This window comes from Chelonoidis abingdonii, chromosome 20 (genome assembly GCF_003597395.2).
Source record: "Chelonoidis abingdonii isolate Lonesome George chromosome 20, CheloAbing_2.0, whole genome shotgun sequence".
In the NCBI taxonomy this organism is placed as follows: Eukaryota; Metazoa; Chordata; order Testudines; family Testudinidae; genus Chelonoidis; species Chelonoidis abingdonii.
Window position 1 is genome coordinate 8,815,123 of NC_133788.1, and position 16,586 is coordinate 8,831,708.

The 16,586-nt window shown below is 46.3% G+C and overlaps 1 protein-coding gene across 1 annotated transcript in view; it reads right to left on the minus strand.

Moving 5' to 3' along the window:
* CASTOR2 (cytosolic arginine sensor for mTORC1 subunit 2) overlaps positions 1–16,586 on the minus strand; it is a 162,802-nt gene that overhangs the window by 5,205 nt on the left and 141,011 nt on the right. The window contains exons 5-8 of the mRNA XM_032786929.2: positions 15,504–15,627; positions 14,720–14,830; positions 12,131–12,213; positions 8,108–8,202 (exon numbers count right to left, since the gene is read on the minus strand). Coding sequence (XP_032642820.1) covers positions 8,108–8,202; positions 12,131–12,213; positions 14,720–14,830; positions 15,504–15,627 — 413 coding nt within the window. The remainder of the gene's footprint in view (positions 1–8,107; positions 8,203–12,130; positions 12,214–14,719; positions 14,831–15,503; positions 15,628–16,586) is intronic.

The window sequence follows — 16,586 nt, forward strand, 5'->3', positions numbered from 1 at the left end:
ATAGAAAGAAAAGAGAAAAGTGATGACCCCCTAAGGGGAATGCAGCTGACAACTTTTGTCAATGTTCCTACACCATGTCTGGCCAAAGGGGGCTGTAGTCCCACCAGCAACATCATGGTCTATGCCTCACTTCAGGCAGCTAACGATACAACTTTCACAGAAGAGCTGGAAAGGTCAGAGAGACATAAATGTGGGGAAATTTCCGAGCGCCTTAGAGTTTTTATTGATTATTCCTCACCACAGAGAGGCACGGGGCTTTACAAGCATGGAAAGAGACAATGTCCCTGTCTCAAAGTGTTCGCGCTCTAAAGGCCCAGTCCGTTGCTGATGGATCCTTAAACCTTTGGGGAGCCCGGTGAATTTGCACAGGGTATCTTACAGGATTGGGCCCTAAGCTAACATGAGAGAATGAGAGATGGCGGCAAACACTAGAGGGAAGAGAAAATGAGGGTAACGTATAGGAACAGGTGGGTGCTTTGGTGAGCAGTACATGCATCTTTGAGGCCTTCACAGTATTTTTTTAGGAGGGGAACTAGTAAAATATTAAATATACTGTCTAGAACTGAAGGATAATGGCCAGAGTGGGCCTTGCACTGCTTGTTTAGCGCTGAGGAGAGTGGGACTGGAATTAGGTTGCAATGAAATTAGTGGGTAAAAGAGCGGGGAAGGATGAGAAACCTGCTATAGTCTTTTGAAACTTCCTGGCTTTCCCCTATATCCTTTCAAGGAAATGCTACTCCCCTACTGATGGTGAGGTGAGTTTCTTCCTTTGGTTACAACAAAAGGACACCTCGATTTCTGCAATGTTGTCTATGCTGCTCTTCCAAAATCCTCTTTAAATCAGCCCAGAACCATGCAGCTTTGCACTATTTTCATGCTCTCAGCTTTCCATCCATTTGTGTCTTTGGTTTAAAATGTGCACTCTGAGGCCACGTCTACACTACGTGATAATATCGAATTAGCTAAAATCGGTTTCATAAAACTGATATTATAAATTTGATTTCACGCGGCCACACTAGGCACAGTAATTCGGCATTGTGCGTCCATGGTCCGAGGCTAGTGTCGATTTCTGAAGCGTTGCATTGTTGGTAGCTATTCCGTAGCTATCCCATAGTTCCCGCAGTCTCCCCCGCCCCTTGGAATTCTGGGTTGAATCATTTGTTGCGGGTGGTTCTGGTAAATGTGTCAGTCATTCCTTCTCCGGGAAAACAAAGCTCGATCAATCTTTTGCGCCGTTTTCCCTGGATTGCCTGCAGACGCCATACAGCACTGCACCATGGAAGCCCGTTCAGCTTTTTTTTTTTTTCTGGACCGTATGTGTATTGGATGCCGTCGACAGAGGCGATACTCTCCAGCGCTAACAGCGGCATTCATTGCTTTTGCATGATAGCAGGGATGGTTACCAGATCGTTCTGTACGTCTACTGCCGGAGTAAACTGGCAATGAGATGACGTTATCTCCCCTCTGTACTGTCTGCTGCTATCATGAGTGCCCTGGCTTGAGATCGGCTGGGGCGCAAAAGCAAAACTGGGAATGACTCCCGCGTCAATCCCTCTTTATGGTTTCTAAAAATAGAGTCAGTCTGCCTAGAATAGGGGCAAGTTTACTATGAGGACAGTGTATCAGAGCACAGCTGCTCCATCAGTACTTCACAGGGTGCCCCTGCAACAACCCAACGTTGCTTCTCCTCCACCAACCTTCCTAGGGCTATCCATGGCAGTGTCCCCCCCATTGTGTCATGAAGTTATAAAGAATGCAGAATAAAACAGTGACTTGTTAGTGAGATAAAATGAGGGGAGCAGGCCTCCGGGCTATGCCAGTCAAGCAGGAAATAAGTGGTGTGGGGTAGAGTAGCCAAGCATGCTTGCTGCTCTGACAGTCCAGGCAGTACACAATCTTTCTTTACACAGGAAAGGGAGGGCTGATTGAAAGCTCAGCCCCCAGTTGCTGTGATAAAGACGGTTACTAGCGTTCTGTCCTATCTACTGGGAGTGAGACAGGAATCATTCTGATTTTACCAGGCGCCCCCATATTCAGTTAAAAGCATTGGAGCTCTCAGGTTCATGAGGCAGTTACCAGTCCTACTGCAACCCCGCGTCTGCCACCAAGAGGGAGAGGAGCGATAATGCTCTTCACTGCTGCAGCATCGCGTCTACATCAGCATTCAGATACACATAGGGTGACACTGAAAGAAGTCAAAAATGATTCTTTCCTTTCTTTCACGTGGTGGAGGGGGGCGGAAGAAACTGAGGAGCTATTCCCTGAACCACGACCAGACACTGTGTTTGAACCTACAATCACTGGGCTCAGCCAAGAATGCAATAACTTTTCAGAGACTGCTGTGGACTGTGGGATAACCTGGATCCTCAGTACCCCTCCTCCATGAGCGTCCATTTAGTCTCTGGCTTCCCGTTACGTTGTCCGGCAGCACTGTGTGCTGGAGATTTTTTTTGGAATGCTTTGGCATTTCATGTTTGTAACGGAGCTTTGAATAGAACAGATTGTCTCCATAAAGGATCAGATACAGTATCTCCCGTACGGTCCATGCTGACTCTTTTTGGATTTGGGGACTGCATTGCACTGTGCTGATTCAGAGCTCCATGCTGGGCAAACAGGGAAATGTAATTCAAAAGTTCGCGGGGCTTTTCCTGTTTACCTGCCGCTGCATCCGAGTTCAGATTGCTGGACCTTTCTTCAGAGCGGTCTAGTGGTGCACTGTGGATACCGCCCGGAGGCCAATAACGGATTTCCGTCCACACTAACCCTAATCCGATATGTTTATATCAATTTTAGCGCTACTCCTCTCGTCTGGGAGGAGTACAGAAATTGATATAAAGTGCTCTTTATATCGATATAAAGAGCGTTGTAGTGTGGACGGGTACAGCGTTAAATCTATTTAACGCTGTTTAAATCGATTTAAATGCGTAGTGTAGACCAGGCCTGACATTTAATGCTGTTCTCCCAACTCCCTTCCCTTCCATCAGGGTTTTTTCCTCTCCCCCCCCCCTTTTTTTTTTAAAGAGCATTTGTCATTTTAAATCCTAACTCAAAACCTCTTCCCTCCTCTTCATGCTGCCCCTTGTAATGCTCGGATGTGTTGTGTAGTCTTGGAAGGGTGTGGCACTATTTTGGTTGTTGTGAAGGTGTTTATTTCTCCTGTTAACAGTGGATGCTCTGCTATCTCTACCCCTATGTTTATAACTTTGATCTGGAAGCAAAGTCTTCATCCAGGTCAATACCCTGTTATGGAAGGGTCCCATTACCCTTGCACAGAAATAAGATGAGTTTCTGTGCCACCATGGGTAACTTAAGATACAGCCAAAGTGTTGATTCTACTGTTTCAGGTTAGTTTATGATCACTGCTCAAATATCAGCAGGGCAAGAGATCTGCATTTCATGAAATGCACAAAAACCAATGGGAGCGGAGTGCCCAACTCCCTTGGCACCTTTGAAAACGCCACCCTGTGGATTTTCTTGCCCACTCGCACCGATTCGGGGTATGTCTGCACTACAGTCACGGGGGCAATTGCCTTACATAGACATACCCAAGCTGCAATAACAGCAGCAACTGCAGTGCAGACATGCCCTTAGTTTAACCCTAGGTGGGTCACAGGCAAGATCTGTAGTGGGATGTTTTCCTTTACACCTCCTTCAAGAAAGTGCTTCATTGTTATGAAAATGCAAATAGATCATTTCCAGGCTAATTGTCAGAGGCAAAAATGAACAATGAATTCCCCAAGATTTGTTGCAAGTAAAATTCACATCAGGCGGTTTTCTGTGCAAGGCAGAATCACAAGAAGACAGAGCCAGCCCCAATTTTGGCAAGAGGGCTTTGAGGACATGCATTTTGTCTATCTCTTGGCTTAAAAATGAAGAAGTCCACTGAAGCTATGCCAATCGTCAACTGAAGAGCCAGGCTAAATTTTTTTTTACTGGCCAGGAATACAAACAGTCCCAGTTTGAAGGGTCTGCCCCCACGGGCATCCAGGTTTCCGTGGGTGTAGCTTTTTTAACCTCTCACCTGGCCTGCAAGAGCTTCATTTGCCTGAACAAGTTTTATAGCTGTAACAAGCCCATCTGTAGGTAGATAAACCAGCTACGGAAGGCAAAATAAAGCCCCAGCTAGAGTTCTGTTCAAGGCCCCTACCTCGGCAGTGGCTTTAACACCACGAAGCAGCTTCAAAACAAGAGCAAAGCAATTTACAACCCCTGGTAACGACTGTCAGCAGGCTGGGAGGGTAGAGGATTCGGTCCTTTCCCCTGGCAGCAGCCCCTGCAGCAGGTGCTCCTATGGCTTTCATAGCCCCACCCTAGATCATCGAAGGGATAGGCCGGGCCCTTGTAACCCCTTACATGCCAGGGCTTAGAGAGCACTTTTAAGCCTTGTCACCCCTTCCTTTCCAGTGTGGTTTTCTCCACAGGCTCTTTAATTCCAGGGACTGGACAAATACTCCCAGTCATGTCAGATTCTACAGCTAATGGGAAGAGATATGAGTTGATTTTCTATTCATATCTATACACAGACATTCAGCCACGTATTAACAATTCGAATGCCCAAGTTTTCTCTCACTATGGTACATGGGGGAGAAAAAGGAGCAAGGTCGAACAAGGAACAATTTGCTGTTTTAAAACGTTCTCATTTCTGCCAGGTGCTCCAATACCGAGAGACCTTGAAGAGAGGAAGGGGGCAGTTAGAAAAGGACACAAGATGCAATTTAATCCTTGAGAAACATTATCTATATACAGCGGTGCCTGGCCAGGCCAGTGCGAATATTCTATCTAGGGAGAGGCGGGTCGTTGACATAAGGGAGAGTGGGGTCCAAATCTCCCCCTTATAGAGAAAGTCTTTCTTCCAAGGAACAAACTCAGAGCTTTACTCACAGAGACAAGCTTCAAAGCAACTCAGAACATGGGTTAGCAACCGCTAAAGACCATTTCAGCCTTTGGCAGGCAGAGAGGGGAGATGATTCACCCTTCTCCCTAGGTAGGATGCCCCCATGCAGAGCTAGGAGGCGACAGTAGGATTAGACAGTTGTTTCATAGGCCACGTCTACACTACAGGATAAATTCGAATTAGCTTAAACCGATTTTATAAAACAGATATTATAAAGTCGATTGTGCGCGTCCACACTAGGCACATTAATTCGGTGGTGTGCGTCCATGGTCCGAGGCTAGCATCGATTTCTGGAGCGGTGCACTGTGGGTAGCTACTGTAAAATAATGAGGCCAATAATGTCGATTTGCGTCCACACTAACACTAATCCGATATAGTAATATCGATTTTAGCATTACTCCTCTCGTTTTGTAGGAGTACAGAAATCGATTTAAAGAGCCCTTTAAATCGATATAAAGAGCAGTGTAGTGTGGACGGGTGCAGCGTTAAATCGATTTAACGCTGTTTAAATCGATTTAAACGCGTAGTGTAGACCAGGCCATAAATCAGGAAGAGGAGGGAAGGGATGGAAGGAATTAGCTGCTTTTTTTTCCTATTTGATCTTAATAGCTCTGGCAGACTCCACCAAATAAAAAGAACTGACTGAGGATGAGAGGTGCTCTTGAGGATAATACCAAATATTTTGGCAAGCCTTTAGACAGGGATCTCCCCTTGGGCCTGAAGAATCCCTGTAGTCGATTGGAGCTGATGTGTGTCTAGGAGAGCTGTCCAAAACAACAGAGCACTGAAAAGCCATTCCAAGAGTTTGCACAGTCTGAGGACCTCAGAGCCAATCAGTCTCCAGGCCTCAAAGCCCCTGCAATCCTGCAAGTTATCAAAGGGTGGAGTTCAAGCGAGAGAAGTAGGGCTGGGAATCAAGGTGAGGCCTTGCCAATCAAGGGCCATCTCAAACCAGAAGACTCAGTGCTGGATGCCCAGGCGTCTGGAGCTGAGTCATTGGTAAGCTTTCCCGTGGCGCAGTAAAGGCTAACTTGCAATAATGCAGCTTGGCAGAGAGTTTTGAGGGGCCAAATGGAACAATTTTCTTTGGCTGAAAAGGGGCCCTGGACAATGTTATGAAACAAAATGTTGCAAGGAAAATGAGAGAACACTAACTTATGCTGGCCAGCTCGAGTGATCAGTAGACCTCTCTGGGTGGGGAGCTTAAGCAGTTGAATTAATCCTGGCCAAGAAAAGAAAGCCTAAAGGTGGTTTGAGGGGGCAAGTGGCAAGAAACTTTTAGATGAGGAAATTGCCTGCAGAATCACTGCAATTGCATGGCTGCAAATGGCCAGCAGGTCTACACTGGTAGTAAAATGTATAATTTAAAGCGTCTTGAAGAAATAGCCGCCTTTGCAATCAGAAGCACTCCGCATCTTTTGCCACATACAGAAAGCATGCATCTGGACCCACAATGACAACCAGGAATGCTGGGCAAAGCTAAGAGTATTGACTTTAAAATGGTGTTTTATTGGCTTATCTTATCAGTGTAGTTAATGTTCAAGAAAATAAGCCAAATGTATACAACAATTTGACCTTTGCTATCTGGAATAATGTTTACTTTTAATCTGTACACATACGGCCTGTGGGCTGTAAATGGGTTGTGTCAACTGTGAAAGGCTGAAGTAATTAGTTTTTCAAAAAACCCCTGAATCTGCTCTTTGAGCTTTTACAGGTCAAAAGTCAGGGCAGTGTAATAAGTGTCTGGTGAGGTAATGGGAACTGTAATGCAAACAACAGAGGACAGAATTTAAAAAAAAAACCCTCCCAGTCACAGATTTATGTTCGCTGAGATTATCACATGGGCTGCTGATTTTCTGCCCTGTTGAGGAACCAATCCAAGCCACACTCCATCCTGCTTGCATCCTGCAGGTGCACCACTATTCAAACTTTGTACATTGCACCTAATTTGTACGTACAATTGTGGTGATTGTGCATGCAACTGTAGTAACTGTGCATGCAGTCACACAACCGTGTGCATGTTTTCTAGAAAATCCAACCCCGGATTTTCCCTCCCCACTGTTTGCACAGCTTCAAACAGAAATCAAATGGAGGTGGGTTTTCAAATCTGGCCTCTAAGGTGGCAGATCACATGGCCCAGGACAACTAGGGAGCTGAGAAATGGAGCTTTTGGCTCTTTCTGCACTGGTCCAAGGTGGCAGCTTTTTTCACATGAATTTGCAAAAATACAGATGGGAAAAAAAGCGGTACAATCTTCCCCACTTGAGTCAGGGTATCTGAGCTAACACTGGGCATACAGTACAGTGTCCCTACTCTAACAAAAGCTTTAGCTTCTCTCCTCCTTTCCTGAGGATGAGTCATCTCAACAGTATCCCAACAGGTACGACACATTACAGGAATTAATCTCCTGCCCGAACCCTCATTGCACTTACACCACGTTTGACAAATAGTAGCTGAAACCAGCTGCAAAGACCTGCGTATCATCTGCCTGGCATGTCGAGTCAGACCCGATTTACAGGAAAACAAGGAGGGCTTTTGGATGCAGGTAATCAGATGGTGCAGCACAAGCCCTGGTGTCACTCGTTAAGGAGCGCTTGGGTTGTAGGTCTACGTTGGTAATAAAATGTACAATTTAAAGGATCTTGAAGAAATAGCTGCCTTTGCAATCAGAAGCACTCGGCATCTTTTGCCACATACGGAAAGCGTGCACCTGGGACCAGAGAGAACTGGGCGAAGACGAGCGAGCATGGCAGAAAGAGGGGTACAAACTAACCTGCGTGCCGACTACAGGCCACCATCAGCCTCAGCCAGACTCAAACAATGGACAGCCCTCAGGCTGCTGATGTCCCCTGCTGAGCAGCCATGGTAGCCAAGTCTTCGATGCGGGGGTGAAGCAGGGTGGAAGGGTAAAAATTGACTAGAAATGAGGCATCGCTTGTTCCCCCACCGCACACGCTCCCAGCCCTCTGACGCTGACTTGAATTAAATGGTCACTCAGCAGTGGATGAAAATCATCAGGAAGATCATGCTCAAGCAGTCCATAGTCAACAAGACACACTAGAGAGGTTTGAGGCCCCTCCACACTTGGCTACACCAGGCCCGAGTCACTTTAACAAGCAGTTGTAAAGAGAAACGTCAAGGATTTTCTCTCGTGGGGGAAAAAGGACTAGCTGTGCCCTCCTCCCTACTCCTCTGAGCTATTCAGATACTTACCAATGCGTGATCGAACTTAAAAGTACTGATGTAATAGGCTGGGATGTCAGAGGCGGCCAAAGGCTCAGAAATCTGAGCGACAATTCCACATTCATCTAGAGGAAGACAAAGAACAGAAAGAATGTTCCCAACAGAGACCCACCATGGGAAAGCACTTGTAGGTCTGACTAGCCCCTGGTAATAATGAAAAAGGAGCTAAGAAACCCACCAGCATTAACTCTGAGCATAGATGCTGGAAACGGGATGGGGGAGCAAAGGGCCATGCCCCCCCAACTTTTGAGAACCTGAACTTGCCAGAAGGGCAATGAGGGGCAAGAGAATGGAGGCCCAAGCTCCCTTCTTGGCCCTGGGTGATGGGTGACATGACGGTGGAGCCCTTGCCCTGCTGGTATGACCAGTGCAGCAGCTGGCCAAATGGGAGTGAGTGGCGTTGCAACCCCATGTGCAAGGTCTCAATGACACTCAAATTTGGCCCAGTTCGGTTGCTTGGTCCCCTCACTTTTGCAGGCCTTCCAGTGCCACTGCCTAAGGGTGATTAAAAGTGAGAAGAGGAATTAGAAATACCGAGGATAATGCAACAGTTATATACGATTTCCTAAACAGCTGCTTAATTCCAACTGCTTGGCCTTTGAATCCCAGGGTTTCCTGGGGGAATCTGGGTGAAGCATCTACGCTAATATGGCTATTTCATTCGACTGTGGTTTGTGTATTTTCACTTAATCTGGATTCAGACAGCTGCTGAATTACACTGTGGACATACTGTGCCGACTCAAAATACCATGTTAATACCGAAGGGGTATCTCTCTGCTAACAGGATAAGCTCTGAAAAATTAATGACCAACTCCAAATGCTAAAGGCAGGGAACATTTTTAGCATGGAACACACTTTAATATAGAGACCCTGTCTCATGGATACCTCCCCTGGGCTATCATCCACGCATGACTTCCCTGTCCACTGGCTAGTGCCCATTCACACTGGTGATAATTTAACATACCTGTGGCATCTACAGCAATCGCTTACATGCAAAAGTGACATCAGGGAAGCATTTAACCTCTTTTCAGCTGCTTTTAATGAGACTCAACAGATAGAGCGAGGAGGAGCCAGGCCCATGCGAACAGCCACCTCTCTGCAGGCCTGCAGCGTGCCAAACAATGGCTTGACAACTGTGCTGAAGCAGGAACATTGGTGGCTCTTTACTGTGATGGCATCCATCACAGAATGCCACGCCCAAACCTCCAACCATTCTTGTGTTCCCTCTAGCTAGCCTCACCAAAGAATTACAAATTGCAAAGTGTTGTAAGCCCTTTATATTGCAAGCCCTTTAGGGGCAGAGACCTAGTATCTATTTGAGACTGACAAACCCTGAACAACAAGAACTAAGGCGCAAACGTGGGTCTGGCAGGCACACACTCTTTGTGAAAGACAACACTGCAGGGCTCTATATTGTGAGCCAAAATGATGGACTCCTGCTGCAGACTCACGTAGTAATTTTTTTCCCTTATAAAAGGGGAGCCCATATCAATCTTTCACTTTGCTTCTGTCATTCTACCCATTTCCATTGATAAGGCTGTTTGATCATTTCTTAGGTGCTATTTCCCTTCCGATTTTATTCTCTCTGTAGCTTTGTAATTAGTGACCTGACCAGCTGGGTGTGTGTGAGAGAGAGCACAAAAAACGATACCCTTCGCTTCGGTGTGCAGGCTCTTTCCTCCCCCAATCACACATAGTAGCATAAAGCCCTTCCCTGGCTGGATGAGTATTTATGGCCTGTTTAACAACTCAGGTGAGACGGCAGATGCTTGAAGTGAGAGAAAATAAACTAGGTTCCAAGAGGACACACTTCCCACTAGTAAAAGGCTGTGACTGACCTTCTTGTATCATGAATAAGAATGGGAGTGACACAGCAGCCCCAGCACATACCTAATGTCCTCTTCCAAGGTCCTTTGACTAACTAAAGGCTGCCAGTGTGTCTAAATTGCAATCCTAGGGCGTGACTGCAGCTCGAGTAGACGCAATGGAGCTAGCTTGGATCCTGGAGAAGTGAAGCTGTGGCTAGCAGCGATGGCCTACACCAAACCACGCGGTGCCAGAGCGTCACTGCTCCAGGACCTGAGCTAGCTAGATGAAAGGTAGCTTAGGTGTGTCTGCACTAGCCGCAATCACCCCAGGACTGCAGTACAGACAGATCCACAGACACAGCGAAACACCTGGTATCCAGCCGCCATTCCAAGAAATGGTAAATGGAGTTGGAACTTCAGCCTTTCAGTAAGGGAAAGCCTGAGCACCCAACCAATCTGGAGCACTAATTCTCATCCTCTCTCTTTACCAGCTGCGTCTGCCCTGAATCATACACTATTCAATTATTAGCTAAGTCTGCCCTTACCCATCATTGCCTGACTGCTTGCACTGCAGGCATCGCTTTGCATCGCGGATGGCTGAGGTTTGCCCTGGAAATATTTTGGCACATCAACACTCTAACCCATAACCATCATCTCTAAAGCTCCTATCCTCAGTCCTTGGTCCAAAGGCCAGAAGCGGTTTAGGAATGTTTGGTTTGAGGTGAGTGGAAGGTAACAACAGTAGATCAAAAGGGACATTGTAACTTGGAACCCTTCTCTTCTGACCTACGGAGTGATTGCCTATCAGACAAATACCTACAGCACAATCTCAGCCAACCATTTTCTTCCTGTGTGGAATCAGAACTGAGCAGGGTTGCAGAATTGGGCCCACCTATGCTAAAATGCTCCTGTTCAGCTCATGTAATAAATGGGACTGTTCGTGGGACTAAGCGCTGCAGGATCAGGCCCTATCAGCAGGAACAACTTACTGCATTATTTGCCACACCTCCTCTTTTTCCTATTGGATCAATATAAATCCCAAAAATGTATGCACAGAACATTAATACTCAGAAGTATTTGTAGCGGTCTAACGAGAAACCACTAATGAGATTCAGGCTTCTGCACGTGCCCTGCACTCTGTCTTCCTCCTTGCCTCATTAGCGGCAGGTAACACACCATCTGACCTGCACCTGAGGAGGAGTAAATGCTGGACCTCCCTTGGCTCTACTCACACGAACCCTGGATCTGCCACAGTGACTGGGGGTCATGCTGACCTGGTGACCCAGGCACCCTGCTCACTTGAAATCCAAGGATAAGCCACTGCTGCATTAAAGCCAACTTCTAGTAGCTCAGAGTGTCTCTTTTCACTTGGTCCTAAGCCCCAAGAACACTTGCGCTAAGCTGACATTACCATCACTGAAAGTCAGTTATTTAAGCAAATGGCCAAAATTTTCAAAAGTGTAATCTTGGGTGTCTTCATTTCTGGGTGCCCAACTTGAGACATTTTTAAAGGACCAAGTTTTTTTAAAGGATGCGTACTCAGCATTTTCTGCAACGCAGGCCCCTTTAAATGATCTCAAGTTGGACAATTCACCCTAAATAACAGGTTACTTCTGAAAAGCTCGGGCACTTTCTCCATGCTGTTTCTGCCAGATGCACTTTGTAAAAGCCATGTTGATTTCAAAATGGGATGAGCTAAGAGGGAATTTAGGATCACAATTCTGCTCTCACAACTTGTGAGAATTCATACTAAATCCACGCAATTGCCCTCGATTTACACTGGTGCAAATCAGAGTAATATCTGTCCCCTAATTGGTTTCTAAAGTGGACTGAGCCAGCCTAGCCTTTTCCTGTTTCACGACGACATGAAAGCTTGTTGGACAAAATTTTTGAAACCAGGGGCCTAAATTTAGCTAACTCCATAGTCCAGCAATTCAATCTGATCAGGAGGAGGGCCCACAACAAGAGATACCGGACACACAGCCCATTTGAAAATCAGACCATTTATCCTTGGGTTTAGTTGGAACTAAACTATTTTTTAAAATCTTGTTCCTCAGCTCCACAATAGGCTGAAGACTCTTAAAACACAGGCTTAGCCAATGCAACTGTTTTCCCTCCTCATCATCAATCTCTACATGGGAGTGGCTATTTTTGCACCAAATTGATTCTCCGAGTGTTTACATACCAAAGCCAAGTGGCTGCCCGCCAATCCGAACCATCTTCCAGAGTTCTCCAGATGCACTTGTAAACAACAAATTATTAGGAAACCTATCAGAAAAAAAGGGAAAGTGAAAGACTGCAATTAAAAGTACAGTAAAAGCTGTTTTATCCAGCATGTTAGGGCAATGGGGAAGGTGGAGGGGGAGGATGCCAGTAAGTGAAAAATGTCCGTTAATTATGAGAGAGGGGGTTGGGGTGTGAGAGGGAGTGCGAGGGAGGGGGTTGGGGTGTGGGAGGTCAGATCCAGGGAGAGTTTTCATCTCAGGCGGCTCCCTGCAAGTGGTGACCTGTCCTGGCTGCTCCTAAGCAGAGGCGTGGCAGGCGGCTCTGCACGCTGCCTCTGCCTGCAGACACCACCCCATGGCTCCCATTGGCCGTGGTTCTCAGTCAATGGCAGCTGCATTGCTAGTGCTTGGGTCGAGGGGGTGGGTGCAGCTCGCAGAGCCACCTGCCACGCCTCCACCTAGGAGCAGCTGAGACAGGTTGTCGCTTGCCGGGAGCTGCCCGAAGTGAGAGGCTCCCAGATCCGGCACCATGCATCCCCTCCTGCGGCAAAACACTGTCCCAGAGCCCGCGCTCAATATCCCCAGCTGGCCCTGCGCCAACTGGACTATAAACCTGTATTTCAGTGAAGATCAGAAATGCTGGTTTACAGAGTTTATAGAAGGGCTCTTCCAGATCTATAACTAGGCCTGGAAGGATTCAACTTCTATTGCTAAAGGTCGATTTCACCAGAGACACGCAAACTGATGTAAAACGATTTCCACCGATGATCATTACAGACAGGCAAAACAAGAAAAATGCTGCTTGAGAACTTCGAGTTTCATTGAAGTTTACTTTGTTCATTTTGATACGTGACATTGACAATTTGTGTTTTGCAGGTTATAAAGCTTTTAACTTTTTGAATCTCAACATCTACTGTCATTAAATAGTTATTGTCTGACACAATTATCTGACAATTTTTGCAACTGTGACAGTCTGAATCAGTCAAAGATGCTTAAATCCCATAATTGTGTGCGATCTGTGAAAATTTAAATCGACACAATTTTTATACTGATATTACCTGTCAAAATTATTTTTAAAAAATATGGAATTTTGCCATAGACCTGCCCGGTTTGAAATGGACAAGGAACAGCAGGATTAAAAAACTGATGAGGCAAAACAAGGCAATTGGTACAGACGAAGCTGTTTTCAGGTTTTCTACTGTAAACATTACTCTGAATCGGGAAAGCCGTGTGTGTGAGTGAGAGAGAACGTGCATGGAAATGTGGGAGGAGCCACAGAAGGGGCTTTCTGAAAAAAAATTCAGCTCCCCAAATACCCAAATCTAGGGACCGTTAGTTCAAGGGCCCTAGCTGACACATGGAACCACCTGGAGAGAGAAGCTGCCCTCCATCTGTCTATCTTAGGTATTTAGGTGGCCCCCAGGAGGTGTCTGCGCACCTCACTCTTCAGCGTGTTTATCCTCACAATGGCCAGCAAGGCAGGGAAGTGCTATTACTGCCAGTTTACAGATAGGGAACTGAGACACAGAGAGATGAAGTGACTTGTTCACCGTCACTCTGAAAGTCTGTGGTAGAGGAGGGAATTGTACCCTGGTCCCCAGCATCACAAGTTAGAATCACAGAATATAGAATAGAATATCAGGGTTGGAAGGGACCTCAGGAGGTCATCTAGTCCAACTCCCTTCTCAGAGCAGGATCAATCCCCAACTAAATCCCCAAATCCTTAAGGATTGAACTCACAACCCTGGGTTTAGCAGGCCAATGCTCCAACCACTGAGCTATCCCTCTCCTGGTACCCTAGCTATCCTTCCTCACTTTAGGAGCTCGATCCTGCCAGGCACAGAAAGCTTTAAGTCAGTGGAAGCTAAGAAGCTTCCCCAGGAGATAACTAGCACCCTGCAGAATCAGGCCCTAAGACAGTCATGACTCAAATCAGACATGGCCTTGTAGGTTGTGATCAACACCTCAAACTGCTTCTGAATTCAACATCTGGTGCAGCCTTTAGCCCTTCAGCCCTTTAAGAGTTGTGTGCTCTCATCTGGGACTGGAAGCTGGAGAATAATACAAACATTACAGGATGGTATTTTTATTCGAGTCAGCTTGTTGGCTTGCGGGACAAATGTGTTCTGAGCTGGAGCTGCACTGGCAAGATGCAGGGCATTACCATGACACTGAATAACTGCATGTGAAAGCGATGCCAGAAGATTGTCATTTAAAGGTGCTGGCATTCTGCTCCTATTCTTTGGGAATCTTGAATCTCCTCTGAGAGATTTTCTTGTCTGCACAAGTTCAACCTGCAAATGATGGGCTAACACTTTCCAAAGCACCTAAGAAACTTAAGAGCTTAAGTCCCATTTTCAAAAGTGACTTAAGCAACTAAGAGACTAAAACTCGTTGACTTTCAGTGAAACTTTCAGGCTCCCAAGTGCCTTCATCAGTTTTGAAAATGGGAGTTAGGAGCCTCAGTCATGTAGGTGCTTCTGAAAATTTTGCTTGTGGTTTTTTGGGGTCCAGATAAGTCCTGTGCAGAAGTCAGTCTTGGGCCTCACCTCTGCTGTGTCTGTACATCCATCACCAAGGAGATGTAACCTTCAATGAGAGAGAAGGAGAAAAAGCGAATGTGTCCAGAGTCTTCACTGCCCACCAGCGTGTCTTTTACTCTGAAGAAACAAAACAAAAGAGAATTAACACCAGCCAGCAGTGTATTGGAAATCCTAATTTTTCAAAGAGGACCCAGCCACTGAAATCAGAAGCAGTTCATGCATTCATCTTATTCTGAGAGAGCAAGTTGTATCTAGTTTTGTGCTTTTCCCTCCCTCTGCCACAGGGCAAACATTTTACATGGACTAACACTCTCGTTCCTGCCACAAATGTGCTAATTTTATCAGGTGCATTTTGAGAAGAAGGGTTCTATTTTTAGGTCCAACTTTTCCAGGAATTGGCCCACTTTTTGGCAGAGAAATCTGATGCCGTTCAAGCCTAGCTTGCAAGGTGTTAATGGATGGTAGCAATCCAATGCTGTCACACTGCAATATGCCCACGCGAGCTAATGGCATGAGGTAGTCCTGCTGGTTTAAATGTTTAAAGCCACCTAAATAGAAAGCCGGCGTCCATTAATGGGAATTAGGCATCCTAATCTCCCACGGGCCTTTGAAAAAAATCTCAACTGACGGTTGCACCCTCAAGAAGCCTGCACTATACAGGATACATTTTATATTGCACAGCGCCAGCCCTGGATTCCTGCCAGTCTTGAAGAGAGTGATGCATATTTCTATGTTCACACATGCTTGCACAGATGGGTGTTGTGTGCCCCGGCTCCTGGTGTAAACGTACCCATTGGAGTAAAACATGACATCCATTAGTAGTGTAGCGACAGCTGGAAGGGTATCTGGATCCAGGCTGGTGACACAGAACATATTACTGGGACTGGAAAGAGGATGGATAACAGGCCTCTGAACTGAAAGAGACACACACACACAGATATAAAGCCAAGTTGGTATCAAGATCACATTCGCTCAGACACTGTTGTTATCCTCAGTGCCACAGACCAGACTTCCAGTCTTTGTAAGGTCAACAGGATGACCCTCAGGAAGGGGAGAACACTGTCTTCTTGGTGTAAGGCCCTTGGCTGCTGCTCTGCCTACCACTAGAAGTCAGGGTAAACCGAGGAACAGGTTAAGGCCCAAAGATAGCTGCTTTCTTCAGTCAGGCATCCCCATATCAACAAGGTCTTGGCAATATTCCTCTTGGCAGACAGCCATTGAGAGTAATCAGTTACCAGGGTTAGGGAGCAGCGGGAGAAGGACAAGGTCATCTGAATATTAACACCTCCTTCCTAATTGACCGATGGAGCCTAAATGCTACAGCGCTGGGCACATTGGAAAAGTGGGAACTTCTGGTCAGTGTGTGAATTTCGACAGTTACAGGAATCTCAAATTGCAAAATGGGTAGCGAGGGCTTCCTAGGGCTGTGGGACTATTTAGATGATGTCACTATATCATCAATATTCATTTGCTCAGCATCACGACTCATTCAGCTACACCCTCGGCTAACTGATCTCTCTGTGTGGCCCAGACACCACTAGAAGGTGACAGAGCAGCACACAGAGTAGGTGCGGGCCACATAAGCCCTGTGTAAGTGCTTCCCCTTGTGTGAGACACCAGGACAGTCCCCCTTCCCTGAGGCACATACTGTCTATCAGATGGTTTCAAATGAGGTAAGAGGCAGGCAGAGGTGCTGGCAATTGAAAATGGTAATACTGTAAAAAAAAAAAGTGGTGTTCTCTGATCTTTCGTAATCCCGGGACGCAAATGACATTTGACTGATGAGCGTTCACAGGCCTTGGAACCCAAACTCCAATCAAACTAAAACATTCTCATGATGAAAATGAAAAATGCCATTTTGGGGGTAAACTGA